We start from the raw sequence: 23,352 nt of genomic DNA on the forward strand, positions 1-23,352 counted from the left end.
CCTTATTATGTTGGAGCTTTTTACATGGATAAATATAAGTTGGGCACTGGAGTTACTCACATTAAATAAAGAAGGAAATCAAAGTGTGGAAATGGTCATCTGCCCAGGGTCCCATGGTTGGGAGGAGGGAGAGTTTGGTTTGGACCCAAGTCCTTGCTTGTGACCACCCCTGTTGTGCTCTTGCTCAGACTCATGCAGCTGGTACAATGTTCAATAGTTAGAATGACCTGTGTAGACCCCAACACAGGTCTACACAGGTCATTCTACACTGTGTAGAATAAATGAATGTATGATGCAGGTGAGACCAGTGGGCCCATGGCTTGACTCTTGAACAGTAAAATGATACAGGGCAGAATGTTTATTTAAGACAAAACTCTGGGGGAGCGGGGAGATTACTTCCCCTCTCCTCCCTCCCTCTATTCTCTTCGCCACTCCTTCCAAGGTTCCTTCTGTCCATACTTCCTTCTACTGTTCCATCCATCTTCCTTTCTATCCATCTATAGATCCTTCCTTCTCTCCCTCCCTTTTATTCTTTTCTTCCTCCTTTCCCTCCTTCCTTTCTTCCATCTTTACTTTCAAACGTCCATCTTCCTCCCCCCTCCATTCCTTCCTTTCTTCTACCAACCATCTAAACTATCTATCCATCCATCCTTCCATCTTCCTTTCTATCTCACTGCTTTTTATTAGTTCTTCCCATTTATACCTCCTTTTGTGTACCCCTCTGTCCATCCTTCCTCCTACCCGCTTCCTTCCATGTACCCATCTTTCCTTGCAGCCTCCCTCCATTCTCTGCTTTCTTCCATCTTTCATTCCTCCTATCCCTCTTTTCTCCCTCCCATCTATTTTATACATCTTTCCTCCCTTATTCTTTTTTTCTTCCATCCATCTTTTCTTCCTTCCATCTGCACATCCATCTTCTCTCCTTCCCTTCTTCCATTCTTCACCTCTTCCTTCCTTCCATCCATCCATCCATCCATTTTGCATTCCCTCCACGTGCATTGAATTGTTCCTATAATGCTCCAGGAACTACTCCACGGACTGGATAGTGAGGAACAAAACACAGTCAATGGAGATGACTTTAACTTATTTTTCATAATAAAATTTAGGAAGAGATGGTTGTTACAGGACCTCAGAAGTCCAGACTTGTTTTATGGTTTGGAAAAAGTGGAGGAGGCCAGTGATGGACCCAAGGACAGTTTGACAAACACACCCCTAATGAGAGGGCAATTAATTTTTGAAAACCTACAATCTTCATTGCAGTGCTTCAGAAGCAAAGGGAGTTTGGCCGGTAAACTGAAACACGGTACATGCGCACCCTAAATAAGCATGCTTTGGGGAATAAGTTCACTCATGGTTGAGGGCTAGAGTGTAAGTTTTGGAGCTACAGGAACTCTGGGTTCTATTATTTATTTGCTGTGTGGGCTGGCAGCCCCTCTTAGCCTGAGTTTTCTCAGCTGCAAATGGAGTTCAGTCACATGGTTGTATTGAGAATTAAAGGAGAGTGTCCATGTTTCGGAATCAATTGTGTCTTCTGCCAAAATTTGTAGGTTGTAACCCTAAAAACTACTGCCTCCATAGGTGACTGGACTGTAATTGAAATAGGGTGTTTAAAGAGGTAATTAAGTTAAAATGAGGCCATTGGAGAAGGGGGGTGATTATCCAATCTAACTGATGTCCTTGTAAGGAGAGGAAATTAGGACACACAGTGAGATACCAGGAAGGTGATACAGAGGGTGGATCAGTTGAAAAGGCATCAAGAGGGAAGCCATGGGCAAGCCAAGGAGGTTGGTCTCAGAGGGAACTGGCCCTGCCCACAGTTTGATCTTGGATGTCCAGCCTCCAGGGCTGTGAGAAAATAATTTCTGTTGTTTGAGCCACCCGGTCTGTGGTATTTTGTTATAGCAGTCTGAGCTGACTAATACAGTGTGTAACTCAGATGGTGCCTGGCAGGTAGAAACTTGAAATAAATGTTCACTGAAAATTTAAAAAATGGGTGTAACACTAAGTTCGAGAAACTCTAATAACAATGAAGAAAGATATGAGTAAAAGGATAAGAAAACAGTACCAAAGGCAGGGTTTTAGAAAAACCGGGTGAGGGTCAGAACGTGGTGGGGAAACATCGGTGTCTGAGAGGTCCTCACCCTGGACTGGAACTCTCCACTGGAACCCCAGGAGAAGGAGAGGGATGAGTCAGGGGCCCTGCCGGGTGTTTCTCTCACTGAGGACAGAAGGTGAAGGAGAGCAACCGCTCCCAATACTAAATGGGGAATGAGACCCAGGAATCGGGGCCAGGAATACTCACTGGTGGGAGTCAAGGCTGTGGCTCCATAGGTGTAACCTGCAGAGAGAAGGCAAGAGGCACTGGGTGAACATAAAGGATTAAGGGTAAGGGGTTTTTGTGATAAAAGCAGAGGGAGGAGGCAGTGGAGAAATATCCAAGAAGAAGGCAAACCAGCAACAAGACTGCAGGTGGCTGGACCCAGTGATCACTTCATCCCAAGGAAGGCCAACCCAGGCCAGAGGAGAAATGGATGGACCAAAGCTTGTTTGAGAGAAATACAGGCAACACGAAACCCAATCTGGGGAAGAGATGAGAGCTGCAGCTAAGCCCCTCACCATTGACGTGAAGGCTGTCCTTGTCCAGGGTGAAGGAGCCCAGCCGAGTGACACCGTGGGTCTGGTTGCTCAGCTCCCAGTACAGCTGCTCTCTGTCTAGCATGGGGCCCGCAAGACCAGAGTGGTAGGTGCAGACAATGTCCACTCCAGTGGCTGCTCCATGTTTCTCAAGCCTGGGGAATGCAGGACATGGGGGTGTGGAATACTGAAGGGGGTCATTCTGGGCAAGAAAGTGGAAGGGAGTGCTCTGAGAGAATGCTCAAGGGGTAGCTCTGAAGCCATGTGGGGGCTCTCCTAAATGTCTCTCACCTGAGACAACCCAGTCACAATTAGGGACAGAAAACATCTTAATTAGAATTTGCAGACAGGATGCAATAGTTCTTCTTATAGGAGAGTTTTCACTTAAAACTGAATGTTCTCTAAATTACATAAACTATAAACATGATGCCTCTTTTCTAAGCCATGAGCATTCTTACCACCTCTGGGCATGAAGATGGTGTAAAGGTGTCATGGAGGGTGCTGGGCACCAGTGGTGCCAGGGATGTGCCTGAGAACTGAGCCCTGCTGGCCAGTGCATGAGGGTCCACCTGATCTGGTAAGTCACTCTATCTGGATGTCTCACCTGAGCGAGGTCAATCTGCAGTGAGAGTAGAGGGGGCCAACACGGGTGTTACGGAGCAAGAGCCGCAGCTGGAATGAAGACGCGGTGGTGAGTAGGAGGGCTGAGGGGCTGCGGGTGGGCATGAGGTGGGGATGACAGTAGTCATGGGAGGCCACTCACCTGGCGCTGCAGGATCCTCTCAGTGGAATTGAACTTCAAAGAAGCTGGGCGCCCCATGTCCTCCGTGTAGTGCATGTTGGTGATGGTGAAGTTCAGGGTGAAGAACAGTAGGGTGGGGCCAGTGGCTGCCATGGGGAGAAAGAGAAATTGGTTCAGCTGGGAACAGAGTAAAGACCAAGTGGCTGGGGCTCTAGCTGTGGGGCGCCAGTACAGCCATGGGCTGCAGGAGCTGAAAGAGAGAACATTACGGGATTCCCAAGACCTCGGGAACGTTCACTCATTCACTCAGCAAGCATCTATTGAGAGCCTACTGTGTGAGCGGCTCTGTGCTGGACTCTGTGGTTCAAAGACAAATAGGCCACGGTCTTCCACTGTTGTGACCAGAGAATTATGATGTAGGGAAGCAGAGGAGGTGCCCTTCAAGGAGAGCCAGCCCATCCATGACCAGGGAGAGCTTCCCAGAGGAAACGTCATTTCTTGTGTCACCGAAAGCACAAGTAACAGGTGACAGGAGCTCCGCAGGAAGACAGAGCAGTTGTCCCAAGAACCTTGAAGTGCTTCCACCACAGCCTTGGGGAAGTGTAGACGTGAGACTGGAGGGAGCCTCTGAGCCCAGGAAGAAGGGCTGTGGCTACGCAGCTCAGGAGTTTGGGTGCGATTTGCAGAGCAGGTGGTCACCCAAAGATGGTCAGTAAGACAGGAATTATGTGGACAGAGATGCATCGGGAGGCACGCTGCAGCCACTGTATGGAGGTCAGAGTGGAGGCACCTGCAGTCGTCCTGGCAAAACTCTCCAGTGGCCTGAATGAAGGCCGAGTGGTGCTCGTGCAGAGAACAGAAGGACTCGTGGGCTATTCCAAGTGGAGAGGAGATGAGCTGGTGATGGGTGGAGGTGGGATGTGAGTGAGAGGGTAGGTCAAAGTCAGTGCCTGTGTCCCTGCCTTTGGTGATGAGGAGCAAGAGTAAGTTTGGGGAAAAGATGATGATTTTAGGGTCAGAGACCAAGGGGTCAGATGACGTCTAGGAGGTTGGGAGACCCAGGGCCAGGAGTGGCTGTGTGGTGTGGGCTGGACTCAGGATTTGGATTCTGAGCAGCTGGACCCTGAACAGCTAGGGGGGTCCCTGAATCCCACGGAAATGAATGTGTTCTCCTTGGGAAGGTGAGTGAGAAATGAGAGAAGTGATCTAGTATGAGTGATTTTATAGAGATGACTTTGGTGGCAGTAGGAGCCCTCCTACCAGGGGGCCTGATAGAGGGGGACGGAGCCAGAGAAGTGAGGCGTATGGACGTCACAGGAACTGAGGGGGGAAAGCAGGAATAGCATCCAAAGAGTACTGTAACCTTAGGGGAATGGTGGCGTTAGCGGGTTCTAGTTATAAAAACGTGCCCCTCTCTCTGTGCAGCATTAATCCTGGAGTCAGTTGTGCGCTGAGTGGGGAGGATGGGTGATGTTTAACCACATTTCCACGCATGACCTCTGAACTCCTTTCAACCAGATGGGGGCGTGGGTAATGGGGGGAAGGGTTGGCTGGTGGAGCAGCTCCTGTTTTTAGGGAAAAGGCAGCGGTCACGGGTACACAGAAGTCTGAAATACTCACTTTTGGGAGTGGTGGCTGAGAACAAATGGGTGTGACCTGTAAAGGGAGGGAGAGATGGTGAGGAAGGGAGAATTCTTCAACAAAAAGGCAAGCTGGCTGTTAGAGAGATGGTGGCTGGACTCAGAGCTGGGACTCATCAGAAGAAAGAGCTCATCTGGAAGACACAAAGACCGTCCCCACCCCAGGGAGGCAAAAGCCTTCTCAGATCTCTCTGAAACGTGAGACTCCAATGAGAGCCTGAACCTAGGCTGAAAGCCTGCTGTCCCAGAGCCACTCAGTGGGGAGGAGGCTGCCCCCACACAGCCCCTCACTGCTGGTGCAGACACCTGCACCACAGAACTGGGGAGTAAACACCCCGAGTATTTGGGCGGGTGGGAACCCCATCGTCCTGGAGATGCCATGGAGGAGGCGCCCACTTCTGGGCTCTGTGGGTACTGGTCCCGTTTATCCCAGACTGAAGGTGAGGTGGGGGTGGAGGGTGGAGGCAGTGGACTCCTGGTCTCTGTTCCTAAGGGCTGGGACTTAGAGGCTTGAGGAGACCCCTGAGCTCAGAATACTCACTCCTGGGGGTGCTGGTCTGGATCCGGTGGGTGTAACCTGCAAAGGTGGAGAAACGCTGTGAGGGGGAGGAGAGATTAGGGAAAGGGGCAATGGAAAGGGAGGATGCGAAACAAGCCGAGATTCCAAAAAGATGGCAGTCCTTCACCATCGACATAGAAATTGTCCTGGTCCAGGGTGTAGGGGCCCAGCTGGGTGAAGCCACGAGTCAGCCGGCTCAGCTCCCCATAGAGGCGCTCGGTGTCCAGCCTGGGACCTCCAGGGTCAGGGCGGTGTGTGCAGATGACGTCCATTCCAGTGGCTGTCCCATCCTTCCTGGGCCTGGGGAGGGTGGTTAAAGGGGATGACAAAAAATGAAGTGAGTTTCTAGGAGGGATCCTGAGTTCCTGGGGGCAGGACAGGAAGAGGCCATAGAAAACGAAGAGGCTGTCAGAGAGCTGGGAAGTCAGACTCAGTTTCCCTGAGCTCCCCGACTCTGGCCTTCCTCACACTGTGAGCTGAGTCAGTGGGTGGGGAAATTATTAAATGGCAAGACAGAAACTGTTGTTGGGTGAGAAGATTATTAGTAAATTGCAAGGCAGAAACCTGCATCTGTAAGGCATGGGGTTGGGAAAGCTCATTCTTGAGACATGTAGGGAGATGGAATCTGGGATTAGAGCAAGTGGAAAGGACACTATTATCTTGAGAAAAATGCTAGAATCAGAACTGAAAACCTAAAGGAAATGCCTTTGCTGGTCAAAGGGAGGGAGGAGGAAATTCAGAAAGATGACCAGGCTAGGAGCTCAGTCTTGCTGATAAGCTCTGCAGAATCTGGGGACCATTGTGGGGATGAGGGGAAGGAGGTGCACTCAGAAGAGGCATTTGTCCTGGAGCAAACACCTCCTGAATTCCACCTCTCCTAAGGACATGGAGGGGGAGGGCAGGAAGGAAGCAGACCAAATGCCTCAGATCTGGAAGCTCCTGAAGCTGCTCTAGCTGGCTATTCAAGGTCTCACCTGAGGAGGGTCAGTCTGCAGCCTGAGAAGAGTGTGCCCACACTGGTATTCTTGAACAAGTGCTTGAGCTGCGGGTGAGGACAAGGGAAGTAAACAGATGGGCTGAAGGGCAGGGGCAAGATGGTCACTTATGGTTGGGACAAGAGTGACGTGGGCAGGGTTAGCACTGACGGACAGGGCAGGAGCGGGGGGTGGTCATTGGTGGGCAGGAGGGAGTGTAGGTGGGTGGCTTCAATGAGCAGGACAGGGTGAGGTGGGTGGGACTGGCATCAGTACACTGGGCAGAGGGTAGGTGGGCAGGTCCGGCATCATGGCATGGCTCTCACCAGACGCTGCAGGAACTTCTCCGTGGTGTTGAATTTCAAGGAGCCTGGAGGCCACATGTCCTCCACATAGTGCAGGTTGGTGATGGTGAAGTTGAGGGTGAACGGCACGGGGGGTGGTTCTGTGGCTGCAGTTGGAGAGGGAGAGGAAGGTCCACCCTGAGTCAGGCCTGGGATAGATACGGGGGCAGGGCCTGTTGCTCTCACCACTGGTGTGTTAGGGGGGCTTCTGAAAGCCACTCAGTACTCACCACTGGAGGTAGTTTCTGAAGTCTTGTGTGTGTAGCCTGCAGAGAGAGAAAGAGCAAGAGAGAGAGAAGGTGCTGGCTGTTTGGGAGGAATTAAAGAGGGGAGAGTGAGGGCTCAGCAGCACAGCAAAGCAGGGGGCCACTGCTCACCATTGACATAGAGACTGTCCTGGTCCAGGGTGTAGGGACCCAACTTAGTGACACTTTGGGTCAGCTGGCTTAGCTGCCAGTACAGCCACTCTCTGTCTAGTCCCGGGCCTGCGGGGTCAGCGTGGTGGTTGCAAGCGATGTCCACGCTGGTGGCTGCTCCATCCCGCTCAGGCCTGTAGAGGACGGGACATGGGCAGAGACAACGAGGATCCGTCTGTGGAAGGTCCTTGAGAGCACTGTGCAGCTCTTGTCAACAGGCCCTGGGATGCTGGGTCACCCACCGTTGAGTGAATTTGCTCGAAATTGCAAAAATAGTTCCATAAGAGCCCAGATCCTGAGTCCAGGACTCCCGTCACTGGCCTCCCTGCCCTCTACAATCCACTCTATGCACAGAAGCCAATTCTCACTCCAAATGACAACCTGTCCTTGTTAGACATTTGCTGAAATACTTTTCGCGCCCTACTGCCTGTGGGTGACTCCCCAATGTCCCAGCACCCAGGCCTGCCTTGCTACCTCTCTGCCTTCCTCCTTGCAGGCGAGTATTTCTGCTCTGCACGTCCTCCCTGCCTTAGACTCTGCCTTCCCCACAGGTTAACTCCTCTCCCTGCAACACGCTTCCGGGCCAGAGCTGTGGCTCCTGCCATCACTCACTGCTCTCTGAGGATGAGGTTCCATCTCAGGTCTTCTATCTCCTATACTTCCCTTACCTCTTAGCACTTCAATGATGTCACTGGGCCTCTGTTTCTCATCTATAAAATGGGTCTACCCATGGTATCCAGGTATATCATCTGAGGACTAAACATGTTGATAATAGTCTGTGCTTAGAGTAATGTAATTAATATATATACATGTTTGCATATGTATATAACGCACGCTTCTTGATGGCCGAATCAATGCTTTGGCACCTGTCAAGTTTCTGGAGCAGAGCACTGAGCTTGGCACACACTAGGGGCTCAAGAAATGTTGTGGATGGAAAAATAATTCATGGAACCGCCAGTCAGAGAAGTGAGAGGACGTGTTCGCTGTGGGTGCATCAGCACCCCAGCCTGGGCTCTAAGGAAGATGACCTCATTCCATCTCTATTGGCCCCTTCAGGGAGAGAATCCTTTCTTGAACTCTATTTTTGAAAGTCTGGAGAGTTATTTTGGGGAGATGACCACTGAGGCTAAACCCTCCAAAAGACACCAAAATGTGGACCACTCATGCTCAGAAACCCCCACTGCTAGACGACCTCAAGCCGAGTCCACCTCTCTGCACTGGAAGGGAGCTGGGAGTCGAGGGCAGAGATGACATGAATGAGGCTGGATGGATGTTTCTTCACAATGAAAACAGGCAAAGCAAGCTTAGCGAGAAAAGGCCTCTGCTCTCAGGAGACCGGGCTTGAATCCCGTCCCGCCGTTTGGCCTCTCTGGGCTCCAGGGGAGTTCCTGAAGTCATACATGCCCTGACGTTTCATCTGTAAAATGGCGATATTAATAATGATGTTCAAAGAGTTTTGGGAGATAATGTCTGAAAATCATTTAAATGTAGCCCTCGATTTGCACTCCTCGGGGACATTTGGCAATGTCTGCGGATTTTTGGTTGTGTAACTTTGGGGGGTTGGGATACTACAGGCGTCTAGTGGGTAGAGGCCAAGATGCTACTTGAACATCCTATGAGGCAGACGACAGCCGCTTACAAGAATGATCTGACCCAAAATATCAATAGTGACCATACACGAAGAACCCCACTATCCGATGTACACTAAGTGCTTGCTCTATGTTGGCCTTCGGAAATATTTATATTCAGGGGTGACATCAGCAGCATGCCAGCACGAGTGGACCTCCAGGTCTCTCCCCTTGAAGTTACAAGTTGGGCCGGTATAATTCAATGAAAGATTCCCTGCTCAACACACATGTGTCTGAGACACAGTGCACCAAGACGAGGAGAGGTGGGCATGTCGGAGCGAACAGTGGAGACGGGGCAGGGAGGGGAGAGAAGAGAGACAGAAGCCGCACACAGTCTGGTGCTCCCGAGGCTTCAGCAGACACAAAAGCTGGTAAGAGTTGGGGCGTAACCGACGGGGGCAAATCAGAGGGGCAGAGAGAGCGACTGGGTCTGGGTGGCTGGCACACACTGAGGCTGGGCCCAGGGCCAGGGGCAGAGAAGCCGTGTAAAAAGTCCCAGTGTGCCCTGAGTGGTGTGCCCATGTTGATTGGGGATTGTCTGGTAAAGCAAGAGGTCGCTGGTTTGATTCCTGGTGAGAACACATGCCTGGGTTGCAGGTTCGGCCCTCAGTTGGGGTGCGTAGGAGAGGCAGCTGATTGATATTTCACTCTCAGATTGATGTTTCTCTCGCTCTCTGTCTCCCTCCCTTTCCCTCTCTCTAAAAATAGATCAATGAAATATTTTTTAAAAGTCGCAGCATGCCACAGACCACCAGAAGGAAACAAAGGATCCTCACACGTGGGAACGACCCGCCCCACTCCCTGCGGCCCACAGGGCAGTAAAATCCTCACTCAGCAGGTCACAGAGACTGAAAAGTCTAAATAGACCAACCCATAGTAAGGGAACCGGAACAGTCATAGACACAGACAACAGAACGGTGGTCACCAGAAGGGAAGGGGGTTGGGAGGGGAGGCTGAAGAGGGTAAAGGGGTCAAACACACGGTGATGGAAGGCGACCGGACTTTGGGTGGTGAGCACACAATGCAGTGTGCAGATGATACGTGACAGACTTGCATACCTGAAACATGTAAGTTTGGTTGTTAACCCATGTCATCTCAACAAATTAAATTTAAAAACTAATTAAATGCAGGGTGTGTTGAGGACATGGTAGGCTGTAGGTTTAGTCTTTGTGAAGGATCAGGGATGCATCTTTTATGACAAATTTGGTGCATACTTTCAGGTTATTATGTTTTATCATTTTGTTCCTATTTAGTATTATATGTGCGATTTGAGGCTCTTGAGGATGAGAAGGTCCAGAATAGGGACCAAGGGCCAGAAGGGGATGGTGGCTGTTTCATGTGGGCAGCTGGAAAGGGCTGAGGCCAAAGGGAGAACCCAGCTCTAGGGGACTGTGCCTCGCTGGGACACCTCTGTTGGCCTTACCTGAGCGAGGTGAGTCTGCAGCTGGAGTCGAGGAGGCTCACACTGGTGTTCTTAAACAAGGCTCTGAGCTGTTGAGGGGAGAAGAGGAAGTGAGTAGAAGGACCAGTAGGGAAGGACAGGGGCAGGGCTGGGATGAGGTGGGGGCTGGTGTCAACTGGGGGGCAGAAACACATGCATGAGGCACAGTAGAGGTGGGGTGACCACAGAAGTGGGCGTGGCGGGCATCGGCGGGCAGTGAGGGAGTGAAGTGGGCAGAGTCTCACCAGGTGCTGCAGGAGCTTCTCTATTTTGTTGAACTTCACTGAGCCCGGAAACTGCATGTCCTCCATGTAGTGCAGGTTGGTGATGGTGAAGTTAAGGGTGAGTGGCACCAGGACAGGGCCAGAGACTGCAGTGAGGTTGAGAGAGAGGACATCACACCCCGATTCCCTGCCTGAGCTGAGGGGTCAGGAGCAGTAGGGCAGTGAGTCTGGTATTCACATCTAGGGCTCAGAATGACTATTCCCAGAATAGGAAGCTTTATGTTGAATGACACCAATAATAGTTAATAGTAATGGTAATAATGGCAATAAAAACAGCCACAATAATAACAGCTGGTGTTTGGTGAGAGCTTACTCTATGCCACCCTGTGCTTATACAATCCTGAAACAACCCTTGGGGTACATCCTGCTACTTACCCCCCACTGACAGACCAAATGGGTGAGAGAGACAGTAAGGCATCTCCCAAGGCCACGCGCCTATGTTAGGGCAGCTCAGGCTCTAGAGTGCGAAAAACTTAGAATTGAGTCCTGAGCATGTGCTGGCTGTGTGACCTCAGAAAAACACTGATTCCTCGAGGAGCCAGTCCACGCCTCTCTGAAATGGACAAATAGCAGTGTCCAGCTGCGGGAGTTGAAAACCTTATATATGAGGGTCCCCTTTATGTGGCAATCAGTGAGTGCTGCTCTTTTACTTTGCTGCTGTTGTTATTATTGATGCCTGCTTTCTCTGTTGACCCCTTTAGCCTCTGCCCTTTGGGAACTAGTCCTGGATTCGCACTGGACTTTTTCTATTCAATTCCAGTAGAAGGTGGAGTTTCAGGAATTGTTACAGAATGCACTGCTGGATCTGATCTCACCAACTGATGCCCCACCCCATCCCCCACACTCTGGGTCCCCTGGAAGGCCACTTGGGGTAGACTATAAAGATGGCCACCAATTCTTCACCTCCTCACACCCACACGCTTGCCATGTGGTGCTGCAGCCCCTCCCACCAAGAGATGGGAGCCTATTTCTCCAGCTCTTGACTCTGGCTTGGACATGACTTGCCTGGACAATGAGAGGAGAGAAATGTGATGCAAGCAGAGGCCTGAAAGGCACTCGTACGATAAGGTTTGCCCTCTCTTGCTGCTGGGAACCTTAGGGGCCCCCTGTGAACCAGCCGGAGCTAGTCTGTTGGATGACGTGAGGCCACATGAAAGAGAACTGGGGCACGCCACCCATCAGCCAGGCATCCTCCAGAGTCACCTAGTTTACCTGCAGGTGGCTGCAGTCACATGAGGAAGCCTGGTGCAGACCACTCACACTGCAGAGCTGATCTGTATATTCCTGAGCAGCAGTCAATGACTGTTTTAATACAGTAGATTTGGTGCTCACTTGTTATATAGGAGATGCTAACTGATACAAAACCTTAACAGAAAGCAACGGGTGGATTAAAAGGAGCCACACCTTCAATCTGGAATTGAAAACCTGAGGTCACAGAGCTCTTCAAACACAGAGATGGAGGTGTACTGGCCTGTGATGAGGGTGTGGCTCCCCAAATTTACCCTCTGCACACTGTCCCCTAGCCTTGACCTGCCCGAGCATACTGTCTTGACTTCTCATTGTGAAGCATAGCGGCTTATTTGTGGGAAGGTAGTAGACATGGAGAGAAGGCTCTTACCTGTAGAACTGGAGGGCATTAGAGCTGATGAGTTTCCCAAGGAGGGTGTGGGAATCGCAGAAACTGAGGAGGAAGCATCAGAAAAGAAAATGACGCAGCTTCACCTCAAAGGTACCAGAGATAGTTCGACCTTGATACCCAAAATGAGTCACAGAAGTTGGGGGGCTGTAACAAGGGCCCTAAGGCTTCCTTCCCCCCATTGAGGCCTTAGCCATAGGGAGGAGCAACCGGCTGCTCCCACCTATCTCTGTGGGGCCATGGGGCCATGGGGCCACCTAAAGCCTGAACACTTACCATTGGAAATGGAGGTCGAAGCTGGTTTGGTGTAACCTGCAGAGTGGATACAAGTGAAGTGGAGGTTTCAAAGGTTATTAAGAATGGGATGAACGGGGTGGGCCACTGGGGGGAGAGCAGAGGCCATCAAGAGTTTGTGTCTCTACAGACAGTGAGCTGTGATAACCTTTCTCCGCCCCTCTCTGTGTGTGATATGTGCACACATAGTGGAGAATGCAGACCTTACGGGAGAGGAGGAGTGAGGAGAGAGATATCTAGAAGCAGACAAGGGTGTATCCTCTGGCCGGAGCTCAGGGCATCAAGAGAAGAATCCACCTGCTGCTGCAGAGGACCAAGTCACCATGAGATGCTCACCACTGACATAGAGACGATCCTTGTCCAGGATGTAGGGACCAAGCCGGGTGACACCATAGGTCTGGTGGCTCAGCTCCCAGTAGAGCTGCTCCCTGTCCAACAGGAGGCCTGCAGGGTCAGGATGGTGGGTACAAATGGCATCAACTCCAGTGGCTGCTCCACCCTTTTCAGGCCTGGAGAGAGGACAGGGATATGGGGACAGGGCTGAGACATCCTGGTAGGACACTCTTTTCTCAGTCCTCTTATACGTGAATGCCGGCTCCTCTGCTCTCCTGGTCCAGGCTGAGTCACTCACAAGACAAGGGGCATCTTTGAGCCACAAAGGACCAGAGTGGATGAGTCAGATGACCATCAGTTCAACTGTAGCTCTTCCAAATAATGCGCATGGCTTCTCCAACCACTTCTCATGTCTCTACGGTGTGGGGAATGCTATGATGACTTGGCTGGAATATCATGGGATTCGGAAATGACTGATATAAAACATGCAGCCCTCCCACCCTATACATTAGAAGTGCTCATAATTAATGAATTGTTTAATTAAACAAATATTTACAAAGCACCCACAGTCCCTAGGGAAACTGGATAGCAAGCAGCTCTAGACAGAGACTCATCATCAGCTCGCAGAAGGCTGCTCCAATCCAAGTTTTTTTTCTTTTCTTTTATTGATTCCAGAGAAAGGGGAAGGGAAGGAGAAAGAGAGGAAAATAAATATTAAAGTGAGAGAGAAACATCAATTGGTTGCCTCTTGCACACACCTCGCCTGGGACCGAACCTGCAACCAGGGTATGTGCCAGGCTGGGAATTGAACCCATGACCTTTGGGTTTGTGGCACTGAGCCACACAGGCCAGGGCCCAATCCAAGTTTTGGACCTAGCATCTGATCATAAGACATTGCATAGCAGAGACGCCCACCCACTGCCCACCTTCTTGTGTCACCATTTCTCTGAGCATCAGGAAAAATGAGTCCTGAAGGGATAACCTGGGAGATCCAGCAGGTTGCACTGTCAGAGAGCATTATCGGGGAGAAACAGGTCCCCTTGCACCTCAGCAGGCTCGAAGTGACCTGGAGCTAAGATGCTTTTAGCTCTGGTCTCTTAGAAACTTGATAAAGGTGCAATGTCAATTGCATTGCCTGGCGGTGCTGCTGGTGGAGAAAATGGCCTCTGGTAGATGACCTGCATCTTTTCTGGGGGGACCTTAAATGGACGGACATCAGTACCCAGCAGGAAGCTCTAGTTTTGGGCTCCTTTAGGTGTGGGGCGACCCTGTTAACTGGGCAGAACTATTACAAGGTATACTGGCTCCCCTGTGGGCCTGTCCATTGGTGTTTCGGTTCTTTGCACGTGGGCTGTCGCCTGGAATGCCAAAAGAGTAGCCTTTCGACTGCCAAGAGCTTTCTTGCAAAAAAGAAATGCCCACTGCTGCTCTGCTGGAGGGCTGTTTGCTGTCCACGCCCTTCTAAGTAGAAGGGCAGTCGTGTATGTCACGTGTATGTCGAGTTCAGATCTTGCAGATCTGGCTGTCTGCTTGGATGATCTACAATGGGCAGGGCCCGGCACCAGCACCAGGGCTGGGAGTAGCTGGAGGCAAGCAAGGCGCCCAGCTGTGCTAACTCTCAGCTTTGTGCAGGTACAGGGTTAGCACCTGAAGGGGAGCATCTCCTTAAATTCTGTGCTCTGGGCACCTGGCTTCCGTTAGCTCAGTCTAGGCCCTGGTCAGCCCAACCAGCCCACACCTGCTATACCTCTGAAGGCAAGACAAAGAGGAGGTCTCACCGTAGTGTGGCCAGTCTGCAGCCAGTGTAGAGTGAGCCAATGCTGCTGTTGGTGAACAAGGGCTTGAGCTGAGGAGGAAAGAGTGGGTGGATACAAAATAAGTATAAAAGTAATCATCATATAAAACACAATATTTTAAAAGAAAACCGTAGCTCTCTAATCTTCTCATACCACATTTATTTCTCCAAAGGACTCTGTGGGATAAGCAATTTCATTGTCTCAGTTTTACGATATGAGACAATATGAGGAAACAGCATCACAAGACTAATCACTACTCCAAATTCACATCGCTTGTACTTGAGGCTGGAACTGCCTACCTCCCTACCCCTCATAGTCTCCAAAACTGTAGCAAGGAGAAGTGGGCTGGAGGTTGGGAAGAAAAGTGGGTAGCAGGGGGCTCTTACCAGATATTGTAGAAATGACTCTGTGGAGTTGAACTTTGCAGAGCCTGGCTGCATGTCTTCCGTGTGGTGCAGGTTGGTGATGGTGAAGTTGAGGGTGAAGGGCACCAGGGCAGGGCCAGGAGCTGCAGTGGGGAGGGGGAGGAGAGACCACACCCTGAGTCAGTGTTGGGCCAGATGTGGGGCAAAGGGTCACTGGAACACAACCTCTGCCTGCTCCAGAGACCCCATCAGCTTGAACATGAAAGGGAGGGGGTGCCCATGCCAGGGGCTTTATATGGGTATCATTTCCTGTTTGCTTCTGAGACTGGAGATGGAGTAGGGGTGGGGGTGGAGGCAGCGGTGAATTCTATTTTAATGGACTCCAACTTTTGCCACATACAGAAAGTGGAGATGATGGGATCAGCGTGCTACGTAATGATCCAAAGGTGGTGCCTGTATATTGGCCTCTAGGTCATGTATTTCCTCAGAGCAGGCTGGGATCCATTAGCTGAAATGTTTACATGTCCAGTTATTTTAAGCATAGCCCAGAAAAGCACATTTAAGCCATTTTGAGCCTGCCTGCTGGGCAGATCCTGTGAAACTGCACCCAGCACCTGATGTTCATGAACACAACAAGCCTGGTGCCTGTAACCCTCCTAAGCTGCTGCTGCCCTTCAGAGTTGGTGAACCCAGAGGTCCCCCGCTGGGCAGCCGAGTGACATCCCCAGGGCTCAGAGCCTCCTCTCCAACCCCCTTGTCCCCTGTGTGCTCCCTGGCCTTTCCCTCCTCAGGAGTGGTCCCCATGCCACGATCTCTTTTCTTTTTAGTTTTTAGTTTTCAGCTACAGTTCACATTCAGTACTAGTTTGTATGAGTCTCAGGTGTGCAGTACAGTGGTTAGACAACCATGTACTTTACAAAGTGTTCCCCTGATATGTCCAGTGCCCACCTGGCACCATGCAGAGCTTCAAGCTGGTAACAACCACTTCCACAAGCAAACACTGGGCCTCATTCAAGGTAAAGGGCTATAGTTTTTGTAGTACTTATATATTTCTTAACCACTCAACATATGTAAAAACTTCTGTTTCACTAGACTCCTATTTTTGTTATGTCGCTGACAAGGTTTCTGAGCGTTGAGCCCCAGCCCCATTTTTTGCCCTGTGAGTTCCATGGTGTGGTTTTGCAGAGCTCAGGTTCGAGATTCCCCGGGTCGGGTTAGAGCCAAACGATGCCCAACAAACAAAACGCCGACGGCTAGGCCAGATGCGCAGAGGCTTCTGGCACCACTGCCTCAGTTTGTCCGTTTGTCCGTTTGCGTTATAAAAAGTGGGGGGATGGGACAAACACACGCAAAATACTCATGAAACCCTGGAGAAACCACCTCGTGGTCCCCAGACTTCAGTAAACTGCACATTCCTTAATGCGCTGCTAAAACGAAACGACTGTATGTGTTCACTTCAGCCGGAGAGGCTGCACAGTTCACTACAAGCGAACAAAGTGGGGTTTAGGGGGGCTGACCCCCGTGCAGTCAAAAACTGCATATAACTTTTGAATCCCCCAAACCTTAAGCTGACCCTCAGTATCTGGAGGAACTGGTTCCAGGACTCCCTGAGGCTACACAGACCCACGATGCTCAGGTCCCCCCTGCATTAAACGGTGTAGATCTATGCAGAGAGTCAGCCCCCCGACATCCAGGGACTCTCGACTGCAGATAAAAACAATACAGGTATTCCTTGAAAAAAATTCACATGTAAGTGGACTTGTGCAGTTCAAATTCGTGTTGCTCGAGGGTCAACTGTATACATTTGCAAGGAACAGATTAAAAAATGTATTATAAGAAGAATAAAGTCATATCTACTCAATATATTCAGAAAAGACATTACTCAAAACAAGCTATTGGTTAATTAGGTAAACTGAGCAATGGGTCTTTACTGATTTGGCTTTGGTGAAGTGGCCACTGGGTAAATCTGTTCTCAGTGAGAGGTTCTGCCTTCCATTCTTCCAAGGGTTGTGGGATAATCTAGAATTCGGGGTTTACCTACAGTTTTCAGAAACAGGTTACAGGGAATGGCCTAGGACTGGGGGTGGGGCTGGAAATCTGCAGGGGCCTTGGTAGTCCCGTCACACCCTCAGAGTCAGCCTTGGTCTCTCTGGAGTGACACCACCTACTCCACCCCTCCTCGATGTCCTGTGATTAGAACCCAACAGAAGTGACTGGGAGCATCTCTGTAGAAGAGAAGGCCTACCTGTGGGCCCGGAGGAAGGAGGTGGGATCCCTGCAGCAACTGTGGCCACCATGGACACTGGAGACAAAAAAAAAGCCATGAGCTTGGGGTGGGGAACTATCCCATCACCTTGGAGATTCCAGAGAGGGGGTGGCCATGCCTGGGAGTAACTTGGGTGCCGGTCCCTGTTCGTTGGAGGCTGGGGGCAGGCCTCTCCCATTCCTAAGGGCTGAGACTCACAGGGCTGAAGAGACTTCTAAACCTCAGAATACTCACTGCTGGGGGTGGTTGTCCGAGTCTGATGGGTGTAACCTGCACAGGTGAAGAATGATAAGGTGAGGAGGGGGAAAGATGAAGGAGAATGAAAAATGAAAGAGAACGTGGGACCTGCTGAGATGCAAGAAAACACGGCAGCCCCTCACCATTGACGTAGAGACTGTCCTGGTCCAGGGTGTAGGGGCCCAGCCGAGTGACGCCATAAGTCAGCTGGCTCAGCTCCCAGTACAGCCGCTCGCTGTTCAGCCCAGGGCCCCCTGGGTCAGGATGGTGTGTGCAGACAATGTCCACTCCAGTGGCTGTCTCATCTTTCCTGGGCCTGGGGAGGGTAGTTAAGGGGGATGCCAATAAATGAAGTGAGTACCTAGGAAGAGGTCCTGACATTCCTAAGGGCAGGACAGGAAGGGCCATGAAAACGAGGAGGCTGTCAGAGAGCTGAGAAGTCAGACAGATTCTGAGCTCACCGACTTCTGGCCAGCCTGGGCCTTGGAGCAGGGTCAGTGAGTGAGAGAATTAGTATTCCATTGCAAGGCAGAAACCTACATCCTCAAGGCATAGGGGCAAGAGAGCTCATACTTGAGACGTTTAGATTGGGATCTGGGGTTAAAGCAAGTGAGAAGGACGTATTTGGCTTGAGAAAATTCTGGGGACAGAACTGAAAACCTAAAGGAAATGCCTCGATGGTCAAAGGGCAGAAGGGAATTTGGAAGGATGATTAGGTTAGGGGTCCAATCTTGCTGATGGGATCTGCAGAATCTGGGGACAGCTGATGGGGAGGTGCCATCAGAAGAGGCATTGATCCCGAAATCCATCTCTGGTGGGGACCTGGACAAGGAGGGCGGGAAGGAATGGGACCAAACTCCTCAGGCCTAGGAGCACGTGAGGCTGCCCCGAATGGCTATTCCAAGGTCTTACCTTAGCATGGTCAGTCTGCAGCCCACGTAGAGGGGGCCCACACTGCTTTTCTTAAACAAGATTCTGAGCTGTAGAGAAAAGAGAGGGAAGTGAGCGGAGGGGCAGGGCAGAAGTGTGAGGAATAGGGATGGCATCAGTGGGTGGGGCTTGTAGCTACAGAGACAAAGGTGAGGTGAGGTGGTGAAATCTTCCTCCCCAGGTGTGACTCAGGTGGGTGGGCAGGACTTGCATTGGTGGTTAGGGCTACAGTGAGGTGAACCAGGGTCAGCTTCCATAGGTGTGGAAGGAATTAGGTGGGCCAGCCTCAGGGGCTGGGGCAGGAGTGAAGTGGGCGAAGCTCTCACCAGGCCCTGCAGAACTTTCTCAGTGGTGTTGAACTTCCAGGAACCAAGGCGACCCATGTTCTCCTCATAGTGCAAGTTAGTGACAGTGAAGTTGAGAGTGAATGGCATGAGGGCAGGAACAGTGGCTGCAGTGGAGGAGGGAGAGATGCCCACTGAGCCCACCCTATGCTCAGTGAGCACCGGGGAGGGGTATCCTCTTCCAACACCGGAAACTTTGACCGGGAGGAGATCCCAGACAGCAGCAGGAGCTGAGGGGCACTGAGGACAAGTATGACTAATTGCATTATGGAGGTGCATTCACCCTAAAGCAGAGAGCAAACACGGCGCCCTCCGCTCTGCTGAAATTCCAGGCAGATAGCCCCTTTTCTGGAGGGCTTTCCTTTTAAAAAAAAATTGCACCCAAGTTGCTTCTATGAGATCTACTTATTTATTGTCTGAAATTTTTATTTGAAGAAACACATTGTGTTTTTACAGGTCAGGACCTGTTTTAAGTGTTTTCCTTACATTCTAACTCATTTAAGCCTTGAGCCAGGAAGATAGTAATCTTTATTTTACAGATTTAAAACTAAGCCCAAGGGAGGTGGAATAACTTGCCCCACATCACACAATCTCTAAATGGCAGGTGTTGTGGTCCCAGAGCCTGTGCTCCTGACACCCCGACCTGGGACCACAGGCAGATCCCACCTACAGTGACCACTTTTCTGGCTGAGAGAACAGGGGTCCAAAGGCCTTCAGGAGGCCCTAACTGATGAGTCCGACAGTTGTGAGTAACACAGCGGTGAGGACAGCTCATCTAGGACCCGCATCAGGGACCCTGGGTCTTAGCAAAGTCTACCACAAGCCAGTGGGAGCCCAGGTGGAAAGTCAGCCCTCGTTGCAACCAGAATCTGCCCAAATCCCTGACTAGGACCTGTAAGAGGGCATTTCGAGGCATACATGGAGTTCAAGCGGTTCCCTGGTTTCCTGGGAATGAAAACTAAAGAGCCTAGAGAATGAAGCCCCTACCCCCCCCCCCACACCTTCAGAATTCACCTGAGGCCATTCTGGGTATAATTCAATACCCATTTATGCCCTCAAGTCCTCACTGTCTGTCTGTTGCTTTTGAAAGCCAGTCAAAGACTAGGCCCCTTCCCATTCCATTTGCTTCTGCATTACCAGGGCCTTTTATGCAGTAAGTGCTAAATGAACACTTATTGAGTGAACGAGGAAATGGGCGTGGCTCTTCACTGGGAAATCACACAGAGGAAGCCCCTACCGATGGAGATGGGGACTGGGGTCCCTGAAGTTGCTGGGGGGATGGTGGAGGTCATAGCAGCTGAAAAGAAAACACAGTGAGTCAAATACGGTGGATGAGGGCTTCCCCTGCCAAACAGGGCCCATCACGGCACCCTCAGACCTCTTCCCTATCTGTGCTCACGCCTGTGCCAGGCTTCTCTTTTCTGAGCAGGACAGTGAAAGTGTGGAAAATCTGAAGTTTTCTGACTTTTTCTTTCCCTAGAGAGCTGTGGCAAGGACAGCAGAGAGGAGGGGTGGGCCCTCGGGCAGAGCAACAGTAGGACCCAGATGACTACTCACTGCTGGGGGCGGAGGTCAGGGCCTGGTGGGTGTAACCTGCAGAAAGAGAGGGAGAGAGGCTGAGGAGTTGTAGGGATGGGGTTGGCAGAAACTGTCAAGGATCTGGGGCCCGCTGAGTGTCTATGAATCTATTTAAGCAGTAGTTTTGGAGTACCCCCAAAATGAAGACCCTGTAGACAAACCCCCAAGAATGTCACTAGAGCTTAGGGAAGAATTTTCTCTATCAGGGCATCTGTCACCTTCACCCCTCTGCCATCTGCACCCAAGCCCCTTCTCTGAGTGTCTGATCTCTCAGTACATCTGTGAAAAAGCTGTGAGTGTGTGTCTCTTCCTGAGGGAAACAACCAAAGGTGCAGGTCGGTTTGGGACCAGCTGGTATCCTCCCCACGCCCCAGAGGACAGGAGACCCAGAATGTGTGCCATGAGCCCGGGGCACACAGTCTGCAGTGGGGCCCCCACGGCGGCACAGCCTCACCATTGACACAAAGGCTGTCCCTGTCGAGCGTGAAGGAGCCCAGCCGGGTGACGCCATGGGTCTCATGGCTCAGCTCCCCATACAGCTGCTCTCTGTCCAGCCCTGTGCTTGTGGGCTCAGAGTGGTAGGTGCAGACGGCGTCCACTCTGGTGGCCGACCCGTCCTTCACAGGCCTGGGGGTGGGGGAGGAACATGGGTATGAAAATGCGTAGGACTGATGATGGGGGGACTGCAAGGATGAAATGTCTAGAAAAGCCACGAAGCTGAAATAATTTCCTTAGAAGGCAAAAAATAAAAAGGCAAAATATCTAGAACTTATGAATAATCAAAGGAAGAAGATGGATTAAAACTCAAGCTGGTACAATGCTTGTTCATCTTCCTGCCGCCCTACTCTCAGATCAGGGTGAAGAATATTCAGGTGGGGGCAGCCCCGAGACCTTGCATAGCCTTTGAGCACCTTAAATGTGGGTTAAGAAATGGCATGCCACAAGGCTGTTCACTTTTGCTTTTTAAGTATTCCCCAGTACAGTATAATTTGGAAATGACGAGGCTCAAACTGCTGGGACCGGGAGTGGAGGTCAGGGCCTGGTGGTTGTAACCTGCAGAAAGAGAGGGAGGGAGGCTGAGAAGTTGTAGGGATGGGGTTGGACCTGTTGGAGGACAGAACAGAAGCCTGAGAAACAGGAACTGGGAAGAGGCTCGGTGGACAGGTAGCCAGAGCTGCTGCGCTGGGCAGGTGGGAAATGTGCACAGGGCGGAGAACAGAAACGGAATCTGGGAGGCATGGGATGTGAGCATCCACTTCTGAGCCTCTCACCTGAGTGAGGTCAGTCTGCAGCTGGAATACAGTGGGCCGATGCTGGTGCTCTTGAACAAAGAACCAAGCTGGGGAGATATAAGAGGGAGGTAAGCAGGAGACGGGGAGTTGGCAAGACAGGGGTGAGGAGGGTGGGCAGCAGGCACCTCGAGGCTCTTACAATGGGCTGCAGGACCTCTTCCGTCATGTTTAATTTTGCAGATCCAGGATGCCCCATGCCAGGCACGTACCGCAGGTTTGTGATGGTAAAGTTGAGGGTAAATGGCACCAGGATAGGGCTGGTTGTTGCAACTGGAAGGGAGATGAGAGGATCCTCCTGAACCTGCTAGGACTCTGTCCAGTTCATCTTGCAGCCTCTGAGCCCTCACACTTATGGGCTCTGGTTTCTCTACCAGAGGGCTCCACCCTGCTTGGCTCTTAATCCAAAACAGGCAGGGTCCACCATGTAAATCACACCCAATGCTCTTGGTATTTGGAATTGGTTCTTCTCCTGGGAGCTCTGATTTGGAGTTTGCTAATGTGACGCCAAGTCTTTATTGGCCTGGTTATGTGACCAGACTCACACCTCTGGTTCCTGGTTATAATTTTAGTTCATCCATTCATTCGTTGAACACGTATTTATTGAGCACCAGCTATGCATGAGGCATCACATCAAATATATGTGCCATCACCATGGGGCACATATATTTCTAGTTAGGAAAATAGAATTTATCTCAGGTATTTCAATAGAAGGAATCTAACACAAAAATACAGAGAGAGGTGAACAAAATCAAGAATCCCTCAGCCCCATAGGGCTATTGGGGAAAAGGAATGAGAGAACAGCATAGCAGCAATTGCTGAGGCCATGAGGGGACACAGCCCCTGCTGGAGATGCTACAAGAAGCAGAGGGAGGGAGGAGGAGAAGCACCCTGGCTCTTCTCTGGCCCTGCCCACCACTGTTCCCCCGATGCCTCCTATTGGCCGAACCTCACAGGCAGCTAGTTAGCAAGTGTGAGGAAGCCTGGATCAAACAGGCATTCTCAGTTACGACCCAGCTGAGCCTGAGCCGAGAACTTCCAGCTCATCGATGCCTCCCCGGAAAACCATAGAGCCACTCACACCTCATCTAAGGACCTAATTTCCTTGAATTCTGCCCCAGAATCCTGTGGCAACGCTGCTGACAGGGTAGCGACTGCCTGAGGTGTTTTGTGGATAGGGATTCTGAAGCTGTCTGGAGTTCAGGAAGAAGAGGTGCTATTACCATTTAGGGATGTGGGCCATGGACGAGGGCGTGGGGGGCACCGGCACAGATGCCACATGTTTATACTGGGTGGGGTCTGACAGGGTCCCTAAAAATTAGAACCAGGGAAGGAAAGGAGTGTTTGCACTCATCACAGAGAATCACACTTGATTCCTTCCTTTCCTGGGAAAATCCACACATTGCCTATAGACCTACTATGTGCACATCACTGCAGTAGACACTAAGGAGCACAAAGGAGTAAGACAGAGTGCTTCATACTGTAGGTTTACTTAATTGTGAGGTCAACAGAAATAACCATAATTGTCAAATACAGAGAAAACGCAAGCATGTACAATATACTTATTTTTAAAAATAAGCCACGGGATTTAAAGTGAGTGATAAACAGAAGGTTTCTATGTC

General features: G+C 50.9%; 1 protein-coding gene across 1 annotated transcript in view; it reads right to left on the bottom strand.

Annotated features, from left to right (window-relative positions):
• Positions 1-23,352, bottom strand: part of LOC119056011 (mucin-16) — a 67,940-nt gene that overhangs the window by 16,310 nt on the left and 28,278 nt on the right. Inside the window, 28 exon segments of the mRNA XM_053658467.1 lie at positions 2,303-2,338; positions 2,617-2,789; positions 3,239-3,306; positions 3,398-3,522; positions 4,997-5,032; positions 5,558-5,643; positions 5,645-5,875; positions 6,550-6,617; positions 6,876-7,000; positions 7,124-7,159; positions 7,271-7,443; positions 10,361-10,428; positions 10,624-10,748; positions 12,281-12,343; positions 12,575-12,610; positions 12,929-13,101; positions 14,704-14,771; positions 15,108-15,229; positions 17,332-17,388; positions 17,587-17,622; positions 17,733-17,905; positions 18,502-18,569; positions 18,846-18,970; positions 20,101-20,160; positions 20,421-20,456; positions 20,896-21,068; positions 21,713-21,780; positions 21,873-22,003. Of these exon segments, the coding sequence (XP_053514442.1) occupies positions 2,303-2,338; positions 2,617-2,789; positions 3,239-3,306; positions 3,398-3,522; positions 4,997-5,032; positions 5,558-5,643; positions 5,645-5,875; positions 6,550-6,617; positions 6,876-7,000; positions 7,124-7,159; positions 7,271-7,443; positions 10,361-10,428; positions 10,624-10,748; positions 12,281-12,343; positions 12,575-12,610; positions 12,929-13,101; positions 14,704-14,771; positions 15,108-15,229; positions 17,332-17,388; positions 17,587-17,622; positions 17,733-17,905; positions 18,502-18,569; positions 18,846-18,970; positions 20,101-20,160; positions 20,421-20,456; positions 20,896-21,068; positions 21,713-21,780; positions 21,873-22,003 (2,739 nt within the window).

This window comes from Artibeus jamaicensis, unplaced genomic scaffold (assembly GCF_021234435.1).
Source record: "Artibeus jamaicensis isolate MK-2021 breed Jamaican fruit bat unplaced genomic scaffold, CSHL_Jam_final scaffold_537, whole genome shotgun sequence".
In the NCBI taxonomy this organism is placed as follows: Eukaryota; Metazoa; Chordata; class Mammalia; order Chiroptera; family Phyllostomidae; genus Artibeus; species Artibeus jamaicensis.